This window comes from Coregonus lavaretus, assembly GCF_964263955.1.
Source record: "Coregonus lavaretus genome assembly, chromosome: 40".
In the NCBI taxonomy this organism is placed as follows: Eukaryota; Metazoa; Chordata; class Actinopteri; order Salmoniformes; family Salmonidae; genus Coregonus; species Coregonus lavaretus.
Genome location: NC_140027.1, coordinates 5541291 through 5559822, shown reverse-complemented (window position 1 = coordinate 5559822; position 18532 = coordinate 5541291). Strand labels below are relative to the sequence as shown.

The window sequence follows — 18532 nt, the reverse complement described above, 5'->3', positions numbered from 1 at the left end:
CACCTGTAATGAAGCTTGATGATAATCTACCTTTGGGAGGGTTTTGGATTGTGTGGGGAAATAAGGAAGTATGGATTTTCTTTATGTTGATGTACTGTGTGTTTTTTTCCCTCCTGTTCCATCCAGGCCAGGTGGCGGAATCACAGGCATGTAAGTATTAAAGTGTTCTGTTCTTGAGGAGATTCTTAAAATGGGATTGTCAAGAGTGCAGTGGGTACAGTTATCAAAACAATGGAACTCTGAGTGTATTTCAGGTTATTCTTTTGTATCTATTCAGCTATTGTTTTGTTTCTCCTTTCTGTGAAAGTTGGTGTATTCGTAGATAGTGTGCATTGGGACTGGACGTTCTTGCTTATCTACATCTTTCTAACACTATGGGCCTGTTTTACTAAGACATATCTTATACTGAGAGGTGACTGATATACCCTAATCGTAGTATCAACACAGGTTAAACTGTATTGACGCACTGGAAATACCATAACAGGGAATCCTATGAGAATGGTCCCTGGATCTTGTTGTCTTATCAGTGTTTTCACTGTTTTGGAGTCTGAGACTGTGGAAAAGTTGTGGAGGAAGGCTTTGGGAACTAATTTGTTAGCAGTGTCACACGCCTTCTCCTGCTGTTAGGACAGGGAAAAAAGCCAGGCACTGGGGAGAGGAATGAGGCCAGCTAGCCAGTGGTAGAGATGGACACCTTATCCTGACCATACCGAGATTAGCAATTCTGTACTTGGAAAAGCAGAATACCCCTATTCTAAGCAGGAAAGTTGACTTATTGGCTTTGCCAAGACTGGTCAGTAGTCACACACCCTTTCCATGGGGGTCCGCTATGGCTCGTGCAATGGTTGGCACTGCTCACTACCCTCTGCCCCCCTATCAGTGGTTTTCCCCTCGGTCGCGCCGGGCCCTGCTGAGTGACGTTGGGTGGGGACGGCGGTGGCTAAAATAGCGAGGGGTCTGTTTGCCTGTTTGTTTAACAAAATGCTTTTCCTTCCTCTGGCTGGCGGGGGTCTGTTTACTGGGACGTCCCCCTCGGGACGGGAGCCCCCCGGACTAGGGGTCTCAACCTGACAGAACTGCCCGCTCCGCACTATAATAATAATATGCCATTTAGCAGACGCTTTTATCCAAAGCGACTTACAGTCATGCGTGCCTACACTAGACCCCACTGGGAGGCCCCTTTATCTAGAGAAGCACTCTGTGGCGGACAAACGTGGGAAAACAGTTCACTATCAGCAAGCACTGAATCAAAATACTCTGTGTGTTGTTTTTGTTGAGGGTCTGTGTTTATGTCCAATTCATTGGTGTGAGTGATTCCATCTCCTGAGTATCTTGGAGCTTTAAGATGACTAGCTATATACAGTGAGGGAAAAAAGTATTTGATCCCCTGCTGATTTTGTACGTTTGCCCACTGACAAAGACATGATCAGTCTATAATTTTAATGGTAGGTTTATTTGAACAGTGGGAGACAGAATAACAACAAACAAATCCAGAAAAACGCATGTCAGAAATGTTATAAATTGATTTGCATTTTAATGAGGGAAATAAGTATTTGACCCCCTCTCAATCAGAAAGATTTCTGGCACCCAGGTGTCTTTTATACAGGTAACGAGCTGAGATTAGGAGCACACTCTTAAAGGGAGTGCTCCTAATCTCAGCTTGTTACCTGTATTAAAGACACCTGTCCACAGAAGCAATCAATCAATCAGATTCCAAACTCTCCACCATGGCCAAGACCAAAGAGCTCTCCAAGCATGTCAGGGACAAGATTGTAGACCTACACAAGGCTGGAATGGGCTACAAGACCATTGCCAAGCAGCTTGGTGAGAAGGTGACAACAGTTGGTGCGATTATTCGCAAATGGAAGAAACACAAAATAACTGTCAATCTCCCTCGGCCTGGGGCTCCATGCAAGATCTCACCTCGTGGAGTTGCAATGATCATGAGAACGGTGAGGAATCAGCCCAGAACTACACGGAAGGATCTTGTCAATGATCTCAAGTCACCAAGAAAACAATTGGTAACATACTACGCCGTGAAGGACTGAAAAGAAGAAGCACATTAAGGTCCTGGAGTGGCCTAGCCAGTCTCCAAACCTTAATCCCATAGAAAATCTGTGGAGGCAGCTGAAGGTTCGAGTTGCCAAACGTCAGCCTCGAAACCTTAATGACTTGGAGAAGCTCTGCAAAGAGGAGTGGGACAAAATCCCTCCTGAGATGTGTGCAAACCTGGTGGTCAACTACAAGAAACGTCTGACCTCTGTGATTGCCAACAAGGGTTTTGCCACCAAGTACTAAGTCATGTTTTGCAGAGGGGTCAAATACTTATTTCCCTCATTAAAATGCAACTCAATTTATAAAAATTCTTACATGCATTTTTCAGGATTTTTTTTTGTTATTCTGTCTCTCACTGTTCAAATAAACCTACCATTAAAATTATAGACTGATAATGTCTTTGTCAGTGGGCAAACGTACAAAATCAGCAGGGGATCAAATACTTTTTTCCCTCACTGTAGAACTGTTTTTATTGCACTATTCTCTTACTATGGAGATGTATTTTTTGCCTCAGTGAGCAGATTCATGCCACTACCAAGTGTATGAATTCACTAGATAATGTGCTTTGGTACAAGATCACACAGGCTTGTTTTATAGGACTTTTTCATACAGAATGTTTGATCAGTCAGAGCATTGACGTTGAGTTCTTTCTTCAGTGTTCACCATCCGAAGTGTCACCCTGACTCTCGAGCCCAGCAAAACCGTCTCCCGGGGTACCATCGTGACGGTACGCTGCCAGGCCTTAGTCAGCAGCTCTGGGTTCCTGAACCGTGAATACACCATCTACAAGGACAACACCGTGGTGTACACTAAGAACACCACCACCACCGAGGATCTACTCTACTCTCTGCGCATGGCCAGAGTGGCCAACACTGGGAAGTACAAATGCAAGGTGAACATACAGGGCAAGGAGCTAAGCAGCAACTCTGAGAAACTGACTGTGACAGGTTAGTGCTCCTCTCCGTTATAGACTGAAAAGCTCGCAAGTTAAGCATTTCACTGTACTGTTTTACACCTGCTGTATCCTGCACATGTGACAATAAAAATACTGGTCTCCTGTGTGAATGTAGTTTCCTGTAACTCTGTGTGCCTATGGCATGTGTTTTATCTGTGCATGTCTGCGTGCCTTCACTCATACTCGTGTCCATCCAGGCCTGCAGACGCCAGTCCTCAGCATCGACAAGCGTGTGTTCAGCGAGGGAGAGGAGGTGACCGTTTGGTGTACGGCCCCTGAGGAGTCCGGCACTATTGTCTTCTACTTCTATGAGGACTCCAAGGACCTCCATGAGCAGATGGTCAACACCAACCATGTGTGTTAATATTGAGTGTGCTTGCTAAGGTTTTTTACCCCACTACAACTTATTTCCCAAACATACAGCTCCAGTCAAAAGTTTGGACACACCTACTCATTCAACAGGTTTTTCTTTATTTTTACTAGTTTCTACCTTGTAGAATAATAGTGAAGACATCAAAACTATGAAATAACACATATGGAATCATGAAGTAACAAAAAAAGTGTTAAACAAATCAAAATATATGTTAGATTCTTCAACGTAGCCAGCCTTTGCCTTGATGACAGCTTTGCACACTCTTGGCATTCTCTCATCCAGCTTCACCTGGAATGCTTTTCCAACAGTCTTGAAGGAGTTCCCACATACGCGGAGCACTTGTTGGCTGCTTTCCTTCACCCTGCCGTCCGACTCATCCCAAACCATCTAAATTGGGTTGAGGTCGGGTGATTGTGGAGGCCAGGTCATCTGATGCAGCACTCCATCACTCTCCTTCTTGGTCAAATAGCCCTTACACAGCCTGGAGGTGTGTTGGGTCATTGTCCTGATGAAAAACAAATGATAGTCCCACTAAGCCCAAACCAGATGGGATGGCGTATCAGTGCAGAATGCTCTGGTAGCCATGCTGGTTAAGTGTGCCTTGAATTCTAAATAAATCACAGACATTGTCACCAGCAAAGCACCATCACACCTCCTCCATGCTTCACAATGGGAACCACACATGCGGAGATCATCCGTTCACCTACTCTGCGTCTCACAAAGACACGGCGGTTGGAACCAAAAATCTCAAATTTGGACTCATCAGACCAAAGGACAAATTTCCACCAGTCTAATGTCCATTGCTCGTGTTTCTCTTCTTGTTATTGGTGTCCTTTAGTAGTGGTTTCTTTGCAGCAATTCGACCATGAAGGCCTGATTCACGCAGTCTCCTCTGAACTGTTGAACTCTGTGAAGCATTTATTTGGGCTGCAATTTCTGAGGCTGGTAACTCTAATGAACGTATCCTCTGCAGCAGAGGTAACTCTGGGTCTTCCTTTCCTGTGGCGGTCCTCGTGAGAGCCATTTTCATCATAGCGCTTGATGGTTTTTGCGACTTTCAAAGTTCTTGACATTTTCCGGATTGACTGACCTCATGTCTTAAAGTAAAGATGGACTGTCGTTTCACTTTGCTTATTTGAGCTGTTCTTGCCATAATATGGACTTGGTATTTTACCAAATAGGGATATCTTCTGTATACCCCCCCCCCCTACCTTGTCACAACACAACTGATTGGCACAAACGTATTAAGAAGGAAATAAATTCCACAAATTAACTTTTAAGAAGGCACACCCGTTAATTGAAATGCATTCCAGGTGACTACCTCATGAAGCTGGTTGAGAGAATGCCAAGAGTGTGCAAAGCTGTCATCAAGGCAAAGGGTGGCTACTTTGAAGAATATCATATAAAATACATTTTGATTTGTTTAACACTTTTTTGGTTACTACATGATTCCATGTGTTATTTCATAGTTGTGTCCAAACATTTGACTGGTACTGTTACTTTAGGAAATGTCCTTTTGTAGTTAACATTGTTATATTATTATGACCAACCAGGTGGAGACTAGGCTGCGGTTCAACAACGCTGGCGACCGCAAGCTACACTGTGACTACAGGGTCATACTGCTGCCAGACTCGGTACGATCCAATGCCAGCAACAATGTGGCGGTCACTGTAAATGGTGGGTGAACATCTAGGGCCGGTTTCCAAGTCACAGGATAAGCCTAGTCTTGGACTGAAACACACTTTCAGTGGAGATTCTCATTCAAAATATATTTTTTTGTCCAGGACCACATTTAATCTGTGTCTGGGAAACTAGCCCCTACTGTTCTCAATCTCAATTAATCTCTAATCATTTTAACCATGTCCTAAACTTCATAGAACGTGTCTGGGAAAAGTATCTCGGTTTCAACCTTATGTTTCCAGACCAATTTTCCTCTTTTTGTCCTCCAGAGCTGTTCATCACACCTGTAATCTCTGTCCGACCACACGGATCAAAGATCATCGAAGGGGACAATCTGGACATCTCCTGCAGTGTCAGTGGTAACCTACAGAACAGCTCTGGGCTCAAAGTCTACCTGAGCAAGGGACTGAATCTGCTGAGTACTGGTCAGAGTAAAGCCAACCACAGCATGAGAGCCCTGGCCGAGCACTCTGGGGAGTTTGAATGCAGTTTGGAGATGGGAAATGTAGTCAAGCGAGCAACGAAAAACGTGACGATTACAGGTGAGTGAATGGATTTATAACTAATCTGAAATGTAGAATGTGGTGTTAGCTGTTGAAAAAAGCTTATCAAAAAGCTATTATCTGCTCTATCAGTTTAAAACCAAGCTAGGGTAAAACATTCTGGTGATCTTTCCTCAAATTCCTAGGTTTTCCAGAAATCCTGGTTGGAAGATTCCTGGAATCAGGAGGGAATAAACAGGAAATCCAGAATCCTCCAACCAGGATTTCTGGAAAAACCTGGCCATTTTGGGAAAAGTGCCTGGAATTTTCCAACCCTATTCACAGCTATTCTTTTTTTGTTATCAACCTATGACGCTTATCAATGTTGATCACAACATTTCTCGTGAATGTTCTTACATGTACTCAGCCTACAAGAGTGAGTAATCAATGTTTTACCCAACAGAACTGTTTTCCCAGCCAGTCCTGACCATATATCCGACAGAGGTGTTTGAAAGGGAGAAACTCACGTTAACCTGCAAGAGTGCCAACTACTCCTCTGACAGAATCAGCGCTCAGGATGTGAAATACACCATTTACATAGACAATTACAACCTGACGCCAGGCAGCTTCAATGGGATATATGTTGTCCCTGTGGGGTTACGGAACCTGAGTGGGAATTACTCATGTAAAGCAGATGCCAAGTTGATCTCCAAGTACAGTGCAAAGCTGCCTGTCCAAGCAAAAGGTATGACTACTGCACATAAGGCTTTTATGTGTGACCCAAAGTTAGTCAATCTGACTTGTCTTTGAATAAATTAATTTAGTTAATCGCCAGCAGCATACCACTCTGCATTCCACTGCTGGTTTGCTTCTGAAGCTAAGCAGGGTTGGTCCTGGTCGGTCCCTGGATGGGAGACCAGATGCTTCTGGAAGTGGTGTTGGAGGGACAGTAGGATGCATTCTTTCCTCTGGTCTAAAAAAAAATATCCCAATGCCACAGGGCAGTGATTGGGGACATTGCCCTGTGTAGGATGCAGTCTTTCAGATGGGACGTTAAACGGGTGTCCTGACTCTCTGTGGTCACTAAAGGTCCCATGGCACTTAACGTAAGTGTAGGGGTGTTTACTCCAGTGTCCTAGCTAAATTCCCAATCTGGCCCTCATACCATCATTGTCACCTGATCATCCCCAGCTTCCAATTGGCTCATTCATCCCCCCTCCTGTCCCATGTAACTATTCCCAAGGTCGTTGCTGTAAATGAGAATGTGTTCTCAGTCAACTTACCTGGTAAAATAAGGATATCATAAGGATATGCTGATAACCTGTATGGATAAAGTATCTCTCACAACAATATGATATTAAAGGGGAACTCCAATCAAAAATGACAGTTTGGGAAATTGTTTTACATTTCAACCTTGACTCAGATACAATCTTTGAGTCAAAGTTTAGTCATACGTGTAGCTGCTAAGTAATGTTGATGATGTCATTGGTGATGTCATTGGACCTCTCCACATTAACAGTCCATTTTGTAATTTCAGTCACTTTCCTTGTTCTGTTCTTTCCCCAGTTCTGGTCAGTAAACCGGATATAACGGCCAATGGCAGAGTGATCGTGGGAAAGCCCTTCCAGGTGCGCTGTCACTCAGACCGAGGAAGCCTACCCATCAAGTACACCTTGTGGAAGAAGTATTCTGAGGTTAACTCAACCACCGTGCAGCAGCCACATCACCAGGCCGTCTTCCCTATCACCATCCAGCACTACAGCGACATACAGGATTATAAATGCGAGGCGCAGAACAACCCCAAAGTCGACGCGTTGGTCAGCAACAAACTCAACACCACAGTCATAGGTGAGCCTGTTAAAGTATGGAATGGTATACAACACTGAGCACATTCATGCTTCATTGGATTGTAGCATTATTGGACACTTATTATTTAATAATCAGAAATACCTTGATGTATCATTACACCACCAACCTCCACACCACCTAACACTAGCCACTCCCTCTCCCAGTGCCTCTGTCCAATCCAGGACTCACCGTCCTCCCAGACCTGTCGGAGGTCGCAGAGGGAGATGAGATGTACCTGATCTGTGGGGTGGAAGGTTCCCCGCCCGTCACCTTTAAGTGGTACCGAAGAGGCAACGTCAAGCCCCTGTTCACCACCACCTCAACCCAATCCAGCGCGTCCCACCAGATCAAGGGAGTGGGCAATGAGCACAGTGGCAACTACTACTGCGAGGCCATCAACTACGCTAACATGGTCCAGAGCCAGCTAGTCACTGTAGTTGGTGAGAGTTATGCACACACACACATGTACAGTGATATGCAAGGCCCTGCTGTACTTATCACAATAGGTTGAGAGACAGGCAAACACCACACAGTGGGAGTCCACACACTCCACCATAGAGACATACATTTCTTTACTACTCTTACTGAATGCAGCAGTCTAGCTTCATTTGCTTTCACAGTACCACTTGTGTAAAAACTAAAGACCCTCTGCTTTGGACCAGTAGCGACAGCTTTGTTCTTCTCACGACACTCTTCAGGGGCTGCTTCAGTGACAACTGACAAGTTTGGGTCTTCTTCAATCTTTATCTGATCCCTCCACCCCAGTGCCTGCCAGCAAGCCTATTAATAAACCCCAATGAGCTCCTCTGCTGTGGCGTTGATTAGCATGAGCCACGCTAAATACCCTGCCGCTAAGCTAACCTTGGCCCGTAGCCACTCTGACATCTATGTCCTGTGGTGTGGTTAGCGCCGACGGCTAACGCGAGAGCACAACGTCAATCCGGATGCTAGTGGCGACGCGCTAGGCTCCCATGGAACGTGACTCCTCAGCACGACGTGGCTAGCACTCATTAGCCAGAGCAATTAGACCCAGCCTGCTTCAGTCCCCATATTGGCACTACAGCAGCTACAGTGGCAAGGCAGAGGATAGGGGGATGAGGAGGAGAGGGGAAATGAAGGGAACACTTAAGTTCAGACCCCAAGAGGAGGAAGCAGATGGACGTTTGACTCTGAACTTTAAGATTGACTTTTTCTCTCTCCCTCTTTCAACCATCATCCTCTGTCCCCTCTCTCCACTCTGTCCTCATCTCCACCCACCCTAACTTTCTTTTAACCTTTACCCTTTGCCTCTCACAAACACCCTGACTACCTCCCCCCTCTCCCTGCATCTCTCTCCCTACCTCTCCCACTCTCCCTTTTCCTCCCTTCCTCTCTCTCTCTCCCTTTCTCTCTACAGTGAAGATGGCAATGTGGAAGAAAGGTTTGATCGTGGCCTGCTGTCTGCTGGTGGTGGCTGTCCTGGTCCTCGGCTGCGTGCTGCGTTACAATTCCAAGAGAGGTAGAGAGACCTACAGTCCCCCAGCAACACAGGCCTTTGCTGGTGTCTGACTATGTATGAACAACCTCTTCTCTCTCTCCTCCCCTTCTCTTTATTGTATAGGTAAAAGAGAGAACGCAGCTGAACTGTCAGTGTGAGTTGGCTTGCCTATTTGCTTTGCTCTGAATACAACACACAAGTAGTTTTCTGTGATGGTGGCTATCTAGGATGATAGCATTAGCTGGCGCCAATGGTTTTTGATCAATGCTTAGCACTATGTTGACATATACAGCACACCCAAATGGGCCTTAAAGGGATAGTTCACTCCAAAATGAAAAGTTTGTCAGATGTTTTCAGATCTTGAAAGTGGTCTGTTGACAAGATTCATCCATGGTATATGTTATGTAGATCCGGCCATATGCCTCAATCCCAAATAAAAGTGAATGATAAGCACCATTTCATTTTAGGTGTGATCTGAAAACATTTAACAACCTTTGATTTTATAATGAATTAACTATCCCTTTAATAAGCTTTAAGGGTCCTACAATTAAGAAATGATCTCTCGTTGTGTCACTGCCAACGCTGACTTTATTTTCACAATTTCTCAGAAAGCCTTCGAGCCCTAAATCAGCTGACTCTCTAACAGTGAGTCTTACCCACAGCACTATGGAGGTTTATAACCCTCCCAAAGGTAGCCTGTTTTCCTACTCTCTCCTGTGTGTTCCGTCTTGACCTATCGTCATGCTTCGAACCATAACAGACATTTAACTGCCTGCGTCTGTCTCACGCCCCATTCGTGTGTTCCATTTCATGCTAGCTGTTAGCATGCTAGCTGCTTGTAGCATGTTGGTGTCAGAAGTTGTCATCCTAATGTCAGTCCATACCATGACACCTGTACTGTGTGCATGTAGGAGTCTCTGAGGTGACCTTAGGTGACTTTGTTTTCTTAACTCTCTGCATCTCCTCTCCTCATGTTTTCCTGTTAGAGGAACAAAAATGCATCGTCTTATTGTCCAGCTGTAGACATCCTGTGCAACTTGGAATGCATGAGAGAGGACATGGCAGAGAAGCTTGCAGTGTGTGTGTGTTTAGACAGGAAAAGTAGCTTAGTTCCTTATATACAAATCGATGCAGGTCTTAACAATTGATGTTTTACTCCAGCAAACATGCCTCATTAGATGTGCAGATTCTGCAGTGGTTTGCAAGATGTAGCTAGCTACAGGGTAGCTGTGTTCAGTAGTGATTGTGTCGGGTGTTGAGTATTTGTTGAGAGTGGCCATATCATCTTATTACAGACGCAGTGCCACCCTTTGACGGCATGGAGGGGAGAGCGACCAATGGGACGCGAGATAGTGTGGCATCACTTCCTGCTGACATCAGCAACAGGAGCAGCTACAGTCTCCCAGCAACAGTGTAGAGAAACCCCACAGAGGCAGGGACTTTTTTGGTTTGAACCAAAAAATAACAAACATTTTGCACCACTTGGTTGAATAAAGGGGTATATGGGACGAAAAACAAGGATAACAACAATTGGAACAGTGGCTCAAACAAACAAAATTCCCACATACTTTTTAGAGAGGGAAGAATGGCCAAAATGTCTTCCTTTGAGAAATATTGTCTTCTTTGTTATGTGTTGTAGATGTCATTTCAAAGGGTACAGGTGTAGTGGACACAAGATGGCCGACACCAAGGGGCTTGTTGCCAACATCAGTGACAGACAGTTGAACTGGCCCCATTGCTCCCTCTCCTCTCCTGCTGCTGTCTGGAAGAGATGTACTTTCCTGTCATTATCAACACAATGTCTTTGTCCTGTGTTCTCACCTCACTGTGTCTGTCCGTCTGTCTGTCTCCCTGTCTGACTGCATGTCTATCGAATGATGGAACTAGCCCATTTCTCTAATTGTCTGTTTGTCCAAAAACAATGTGTGCATGTCTAAATGCATAGATCTGATGCTGTATATACACTAGACTAGAGGATCATCAATAGAAATGTGTGTATGTATATTTGGGTTGGTTAATTGATTGATTTTGAAGAAGCACTTCTAGAATAAAAAGTTGGTTTTATTTAGCAATGTGTCAATACCGTGCATTTTCTTTTCATAGATACCAATGAATTTCTATAATGCTGTGTAGCGGCACTGAGTGTACTAAACATTAGTGACACCTGCTATTTCCATGACATAGACTGACCAGGTGAATCCAGGTGAAAGCTATGATCCCTTATTGATGTCACTTGTTAAATCCACTTCAATCAGTGTAGATGAAGGGGAGGAGACCGGTTAAAGAAGGATTTCTAAGCCTTGAGACAATTGAGACATGGATTGTGCATGTGTGCCATTCAGAGGGTGAATGGGCAAGACAAAAGATTTGAGTGCCTTTGAACGGGGTATGGTAGTAGGTGCCAGGCACACCGGTTTGTCAAGAAATGCAACGCTGCTGGGTTTTTCACGCGCAATAGTTTTCCGTGTGTATCAAGAATGGTCCACCACCCAAAGGACATCCAGCCAACTTGACACAACTGTGGGAAACATTTGAGTCAACTTGGGCCGCAAATCCCTGTGGAACGCTTTCGACACCATGTAGAGTCCATGCCCCGACGAATTGAGGCTGTTCTGAGGGCAAAAGGGGGTGCATCTCAATATTAGGAAGCTGTTCTTAATGTTTTCTACATTCAGTGTATATTAGTATCTTAATATGTTGGCTAAAGTACATTAAGACGCAACACCCCTAAAGGAGTGTACTAGCTAAGGTTGCCTTGCTGGAATACTGAAACAATAGCGTCTATGTGGAATTTCCTATGTTGGCTCCATCCATTTATAAAAGGGGGTTTGTTAAATAGTGGACTTTGGGGCAGACTGTTTGTTTCAGGCCAGTTGAGTTTGAATGCAGGCAGCAGGTGGAGGAAATGAATCACTTAGGCCCAGTCTGAGGTTCGATAGAATCTGGGATTGCATTAACGAATGGGAAGTTGTAATGGGAAGTTGTTTTTGCAGGGAGCTATTGTGTTCCTGTTGTTTACCAAACAGTAGCCAGTGTGCATAAGGCACCGGAACAGCTCTGTGGAAATCAAAATGGAGGCCTGATATCCACTCCTCCTTTGTTACAGTATGTTCTCATACGGTGTTCTAACCACTAAAGGCGCCGATCAATTCAATAAAAAATGTAAAGTGGGGAATTCACATTTTAAATTCATTCAAGCGTTGGAATCATTTGTAACTTGTGAAACAATAGACATAACGGTCTACAAAATGTTTTACCTCGCCTCGGAACTTTCCGGTTGACGGTTTTAATTTAATAGGGCCCCAAGTCTCAATCTCCTGTTACACCTAACAGTCATTTGACTTCACTGGGCAGTAACTTCACTGGGAATCTTGGATCATTAAATCCCCTAGCTTGTGTCGGGGAGCATTGCTTTATGTCTGTGTGTATCTGTGTGTTTGTGTCTTGCAGTGGGAGTGGACGCTGCTCTAAGTGTCTGGAGCGAGAGGCCGGTAGACCCAGGTGAGACCAACTGAGTACATCCATAGAGGGTTCATAAAGAGTGTTATAACCTAAGTTGCTTATAGATTTCAAGTTGTGTTGTCTAAAATCTGCCTCTGTCTTCTTGGGCTGTTTTGTGTGATGGAATGTATGTGTATCTTGTCCTGGTGCAGGCAGTGATGTGGAGAGCAGTGCAGCGTCTAATAATGAGCCTGATGTGGAGTACACTGAAGTGGTGCACCGCCAGCCTGTGGACCCTGCCAGAGGTCACACACTCTCTCACTCACACACACACACCAGTTTTTCACTCCGGCTATAAAGGTTATTCCCTTTATCTAGCGCCCCTTTTCTACAACAGCTCTCCCTCTCATCGTCCTTTCTCTACCTTTTCCCTCTCTCATTCTCTCCCTTTACTCATATCAAATCATCACAAGAGGGTTTGCTTTGCCGACATTATTTCAGCTGATAAGACAGCGCCATTTCCTGGGGGGGGAGGGGGGTCTAATTGGCCACAATTAAGGTGTCTCCACAGTAACCGTTGGTGATAACCATGGTGATCAGGCTTCAAGAAACATCTCCTGGCGAATAAACAGGAAGGGCTGAACTAATTGCCAGGCTACTCTCTACGATACCAACCCCCTCCATTAGTATACACTGTTGGCCCCCATGGGTTTGCTATGGCAGTTGGTTGGGCATATCCTTAGGCATGGGCTCAACTTTGGTTTTAGAAGTGAGGGACACACACATATAAATGTATATATATAATACCAGTCAAAAGTTTGGACACACCTACTCATTCCAGGGTTTTTCTCTATTTTTACCATTTTCTACATTGTAGAATAATAGTGAAGACATCAAAACTATTAAATAACACATATGGAATCATGTAGTAACCAAAACAAATTTTAACAACATTTTATATTTGAGATTCTTCAAATAGCCACCCTTTGCCTTGACAGCTTTGCACACTCTTGGAATTCTCTCAACCAGCTTCATGAGGTAGTCACCTGGAATGCATTTCAATTAACAGGTGTGCCTTCTTAAAAGTTAATTTGTGGAATTTCTTTCCTTCTTAATGCGTTTGAGCCAATCAGTTGTGTTGTGAAAAGGTAGGTGGGGTATACAGAAGATAGCCCTATTTGGTAAAAGACCAAGTCCATATTATGGCAAGAACAGCTCAAATAAGCAAAGAGAAATGACAGTCCACCATTACTTTAAGAAATGAAGGTCAGTCAATACGGAAAATGTCAAGAACTTTGAAAGTTTCTTCAAGTACAATCGCAAAAACCTTCAAACGCTATGATGAAGCTGGCTCTCATGAGGACCACCACAGGAATGGAAGACCCAGAGTTACCTCTGCTGCAGAGGATAAGTTCATTAGAGTTACCAGCCTCAGAAATTGCATTCCAAATAAATGCTTCACAGAGTTCAAGTCACAGACGCATCTCAACATCAACTGTTCAGAGGAGACTGCGTGAATCAGGCCTTCATGGTCGAATTGCTGCAAAGAAACCACTACTAAAGGACACCAATAACAAGAAGAGAAACACGAATAATGGACATTAGACCGGTGGAAATTTGTCCTTTGGTCTGGAGTCCAAATTTGAGATTTTTTATTCCAACCGCTGTGTCTTTGTGAGACGCGGTGTGGGTGAACGGATGATCTCCGCATGCAATACTCCATCACTCTCCTTCTTGGTAAAATAGCTCTTACACAGCCTGGAGGTGTGTTGGGTCATTGTCCTGTTGAAAAACAAATGATAGTCCCACTAAGCCCAAACCAGATGGGATGGTGTATCGCTGCCGAATGCTGTGGTAGCCATGCTGGTTAAGTGTGCCTTGAATTTAAAAAAAATCACATACAGTGTCACCAGCAAAGCACCCCCACACCATAACACCTCCTCATCCATGCTTTACGGTGGGAACTACACCGCGGCGGTTGGAACCAAAAATCTCCAATTTGGACTCCAGACCAAAGGACACATTTCCACTGATCTAATGTCCATTGCTCGTGTTTCTTGGCCCAAGCAGGTCTTCTTCTTATTGGTGTCCTTTAGTAGTGGTTTCTTTGCAGTAATTCGACCATGACCAGTCTCCTCTGAACAGTTGATGTTGAGATGTGTCTGTGACTTGAACTCTGTGAAGCATTTTTTTGGGCTGCAATTTTTGAGGCTGATAACTCTAATGAACTTATCCTCTGCAGCAGAGGTAACTCTGGGTCTTCCATTCCTGTGGCGGTCCTCATGAGAGCCAGTTTCATCATAGCACTTGATGGTTTTTGCGACTGCACTTGAAGAAACTTTCAAAGTTCTTGAAATGTTCCGTATTGACTGACCTTCATGTCTTAAAGTAATGATGGACTGTCGTTTCTCTTTGCTTATTTGAGCTGTTCTTGCCATAATATGGACTTGGTCTTTTACCAAATAGGGCTATCTTCTGTATACCACCCCTACCTTGTCACAACACAACTGATTGGCTCAAACGCATTAAGAAGGAAAGAAATTCCACAAATTAACTTTTAAGAAGGTACACCTGTTAATTGAAATGCATTCCAGGTGACTACCTCATGAAGCTGGTTGAGAGAATGCCAAGAGTGTGCAAAGCTGTCAAGGCAAAGGGTGGCTATTTGAAGAATCTCAAATATAAAATATATTTTGATTTGTTTAACACTTTTTTTGGTTACTACATGATTCCATATGTGTTATTTCATAGTTTTGATGTCTTCACTATTATTCTACAATGTAAAAATAAAGAAAACCCTTGAATGAGTAGATGTGTCCAAACTTTTGACTGGTAGTGTATATAATATATATTATCCAGTCGGATAAACACTCCAAACAGCCTACCCGCCGCTCGGAGGCGTCCGCATGGTCTTAAAGCACACCATTGCCTTGTTTTGTATCACATTCTAATGATAAAACTGGGGGGGACAAAAATGCAATTTCAGAATGTGGGGGGGGACACGTACCCTTCCACAGTGAAAGTTGCGCCCCTTTCTTTAAGTATCCAGTACAATGATTTGCCAAGAGATGGAGCATCTGCTAAGAGACAAACAAGTAAATGTGTAACAGTTGTAATGAAGGTATATAGTTTGATGGTGGTTATATAATGTGTGTGTGCCCATGAGCAATGTTTAAGTGATACAAGTGTGAAACATTGTGACATTATTTTGTTTCTATGTTTTGCAGTTCCCCTGAGAAAAGGCACAGAAACTGTGTACAGTGAAGTCCAGAACTCCCCAACAGGTGAGTCTAACACCCTGTAAATATGGATTACATTTCTAAAGTTCTTTAAACTAGGTCTCAAAAAACACTTGACATTGCATGGAGCTAACTCAACCCATCCACCACCAATGAGTAAAAGGAGGTGGAAGGTGATGTATTCATTATTGAATCCAGAACTGCCGGACCAGCGTGGTCTGTATGAAGGTGACTATTTCCTCTTGCTGCTAGCAGGAAGTTCCTGTTTTTAGAACGTGATCCAAGTTGAATTTGTTAGTGAAGCAGTCCATGAGAAAATGTACCGTTATTAACCCAAATTTTACATAAAACATGTAACGTACCTTTCGTTTGTAACTCTCATCACTGGTGAATTGGTGAGTGTTATGGATAAGGGTGGATGTTTAGGAAGAGGGCAGGGACTGCACTTAATGCTTTCTGGCATAGTTATACACCTGTTGTGGTACAACAATGGGCCCTGCTTCAAGGGAACCAATGAGTCAGCAACTAGGCCTGGTTATCATAACTGTCAAATTAGTCATCATGATGAATAAATTCAGAGAATATTACATTATTATTCAATGACCTCAGAATGTGGTCAAATCAATGGGTCAAATGAAAGAGGAACAGGAGGGTGATCTGCACATCCTGAACTTGAGAATACTGGTGCTGGGCTAAAAAAGAATACACATAAAGGAATGAGAGGCCCTTTAACGCACTGGGGAGTAGTAATAGTTCTCTCATTCCTTTATCAAATGAAAGAGTACACACACAGAGACGCAGGTCATACAGTATAATGTCATCTCTGTAATGGACTAGTGGTTGTCCTTCCTCCCTGATCCTGTGTCTTGTTTTCCAGGTGCACCTGGTGACCATTATGACTATGTAAGTACAGCTTGGGTCTCAGTGTCTTACATTTTGCTGGCTGTGACTGTGAGGCACAGTGAAAGCTAACACACTCAGTAACCACAGCTGACCTTTCCTCCAGCTGACAAAAAGGGTGAGGAGTGACAGAATCAAGGCCACAGGGCACACCTCCCCCTCCTTCCCTCTATCCCTCTTTCCCTCCCTCCTTCCCTCTCTCCCACTTTCCCTCCCTCCTTCCCTCTCCCAACCAGCCCCAGTCACTCTGTGGGCTGAGGCTCTTGGATAGTAGTAATTTCACTGTGCAGGAGAGGGAAGCTGCGGTCAGAGTTTCCAGACAAGAACAAAGGGAATTTGGGCTGGGGCTTCCTTCCCTATCGCCCAGTGAGATCAGCAGCCAAAGGCCCAGTCAAATTATACCTCCATGCACAGCTCAACCTCAACCGCCACACTGTCCTCCTCTGGTTCCTCACCAAGGCCCTTCAGTGATTTACAGATGGATCATTACAGTCCACACTGTTTGCCCTTACTTGGAGCTGAGGAACTAAGGCCGGGTTATCTGTTTAGAGGGGAATTTGACATAATGAGTCTAGTCAGGATGTGACATGATGGTCTAAACTTAAGACAGTTAATTCACTCCTTGATGGAAAAGGAGGAGCAGCCAAGGTTGTGGTGAGGTGGTTTTAATGATAAAGGAATTTCATTGTGTGTTTTTGAATGTGTGCAGCTGCCCCTGGAGAATATTGTTTTGTATTCTGTGAAGCCTTGGTGAAATACAGTGTAGTATTCTGTGAGGAACACATTTGTTGATGGATTTTCACCTGCCTTGAGAGAATCAGATTGTGTTAAAATGGGATGTGTGATGGTATAGAATGGTGCTGTCACAGTTTTCATTTTGGGTTGCGTTATGGTGTTGACTTGTCTGTGTGTGATGGTGTTGAAGTTAGATACGGTTTTGACTTTCGTTGTGACAGTGTTGACATAATTGACAGTGTTGAGCAGGACAGTGTGTCAATATTCAGTGGGATCTCTGTTGTCTCAGCAGGGTTCAGTGGAGTATGCCGATCTCAACGGTGACCAACCGGAGGTCAACCAGGCCCTGCTGGAGGTAAATCACCAGGACAACAATGACCTCCCAGTGCCTGTGGAGTAAAGGTTACCTCTGATCCCTCGCGACCCCTTACACTAGGACCACAAACTAAATTATCCCCACCTCTGCCCCCGACCTTAACCACACTCCTTATTTCCATATCGTTATTTTATTCTGTACATTTTACCGATAAGGGAAATTGTTGATTCATGTAAGCTGTAAATATTTTGCATAATTTTATAGCCAAATAAAATCACAAATCCTAATTAGGACTTACTGTATAGTTCTGACATTCCTTGTAGACTCTCGTCTTTGTTTACCTTTATATCATGACTCATAACCACAGAGGGTGGTCCAGAGTTCAGTTAGCCTGGCCCCTCCCTCAACCACTGTGTAAGGTTTACAATCAGTTCCCTTTGATCTCCTAAATGGACAGCATGACCGTTACGCTCTGTCACTAGACTGGGTCCACACCCAAACCAGGGCACACTCCAGTAGGGCCATCCCTGAATCACACTATGGAAAAAAATAGTGAATGTAAACAGAGGAGCTGCCCATCTCCAGCTGCTCAGCCTGATGGTATATGATGTCTGTGATGTCACATCCTGCCAGGCTGTGTCCAAATGTGTCAAAAGTTGGAGGGACTAAAGTGTCAGGTTTGAAGTGACTCAGACATGCTGTATTGTACATGGTTTTAAATTACGTTCTTACTGTTTACTGCAGTTACTGTTATTGTAAGATCACACACAAAATGATCACAGTAATGTCAAGGTAATGTTAAAACATTAAAAATATATACACTGCTCAAAAAAATAAAGGGAACACTTAAACAACACAATGTAACTCCAAGTCAATCACACTCCCGTTCCCCAGACCTGAATCCAATTGAGCACATCTGGGACATCATGTCTCGCTCCATCCACCAACGCCACGTTGCACCACAGACTGTCCAGGAGTTGGCGGATGCTTTAGTCCAGGTCTGGGAGGAGATCCCTCAGGAGACCATCCGC

General features: G+C 44.1%; 1 protein-coding gene across 1 annotated transcript; it reads left to right on the top strand.

The window, feature by feature from the left end:
* Positions 1 to 89: 89 nt before the first annotated feature.
* Positions 90 to 17732, top strand: LOC311113359 (platelet endothelial cell adhesion molecule-like; the record flags this gene model as incomplete). Its single annotated transcript, XM_084156573.1, has 16 exons — positions 90 to 150; positions 2712 to 3002; positions 3208 to 3365; positions 4937 to 5060; positions 5333 to 5605; positions 6009 to 6290; positions 7112 to 7393; positions 7558 to 7833; positions 8790 to 8891; positions 8994 to 9024; positions 9479 to 9561; positions 12321 to 12371; positions 12524 to 12616; positions 15539 to 15595; positions 16428 to 16453; positions 17478 to 17732. 16 exons carry the CDS (start codon positions 90 to 92, stop codon positions 17583 to 17585), a joined length of 2298 nt encoding a protein of 765 aa, XP_084012699.1. The 3' UTR covers positions 17586 to 17732.
* Positions 17733 to 18532: the final 800 nt, after the last annotated feature.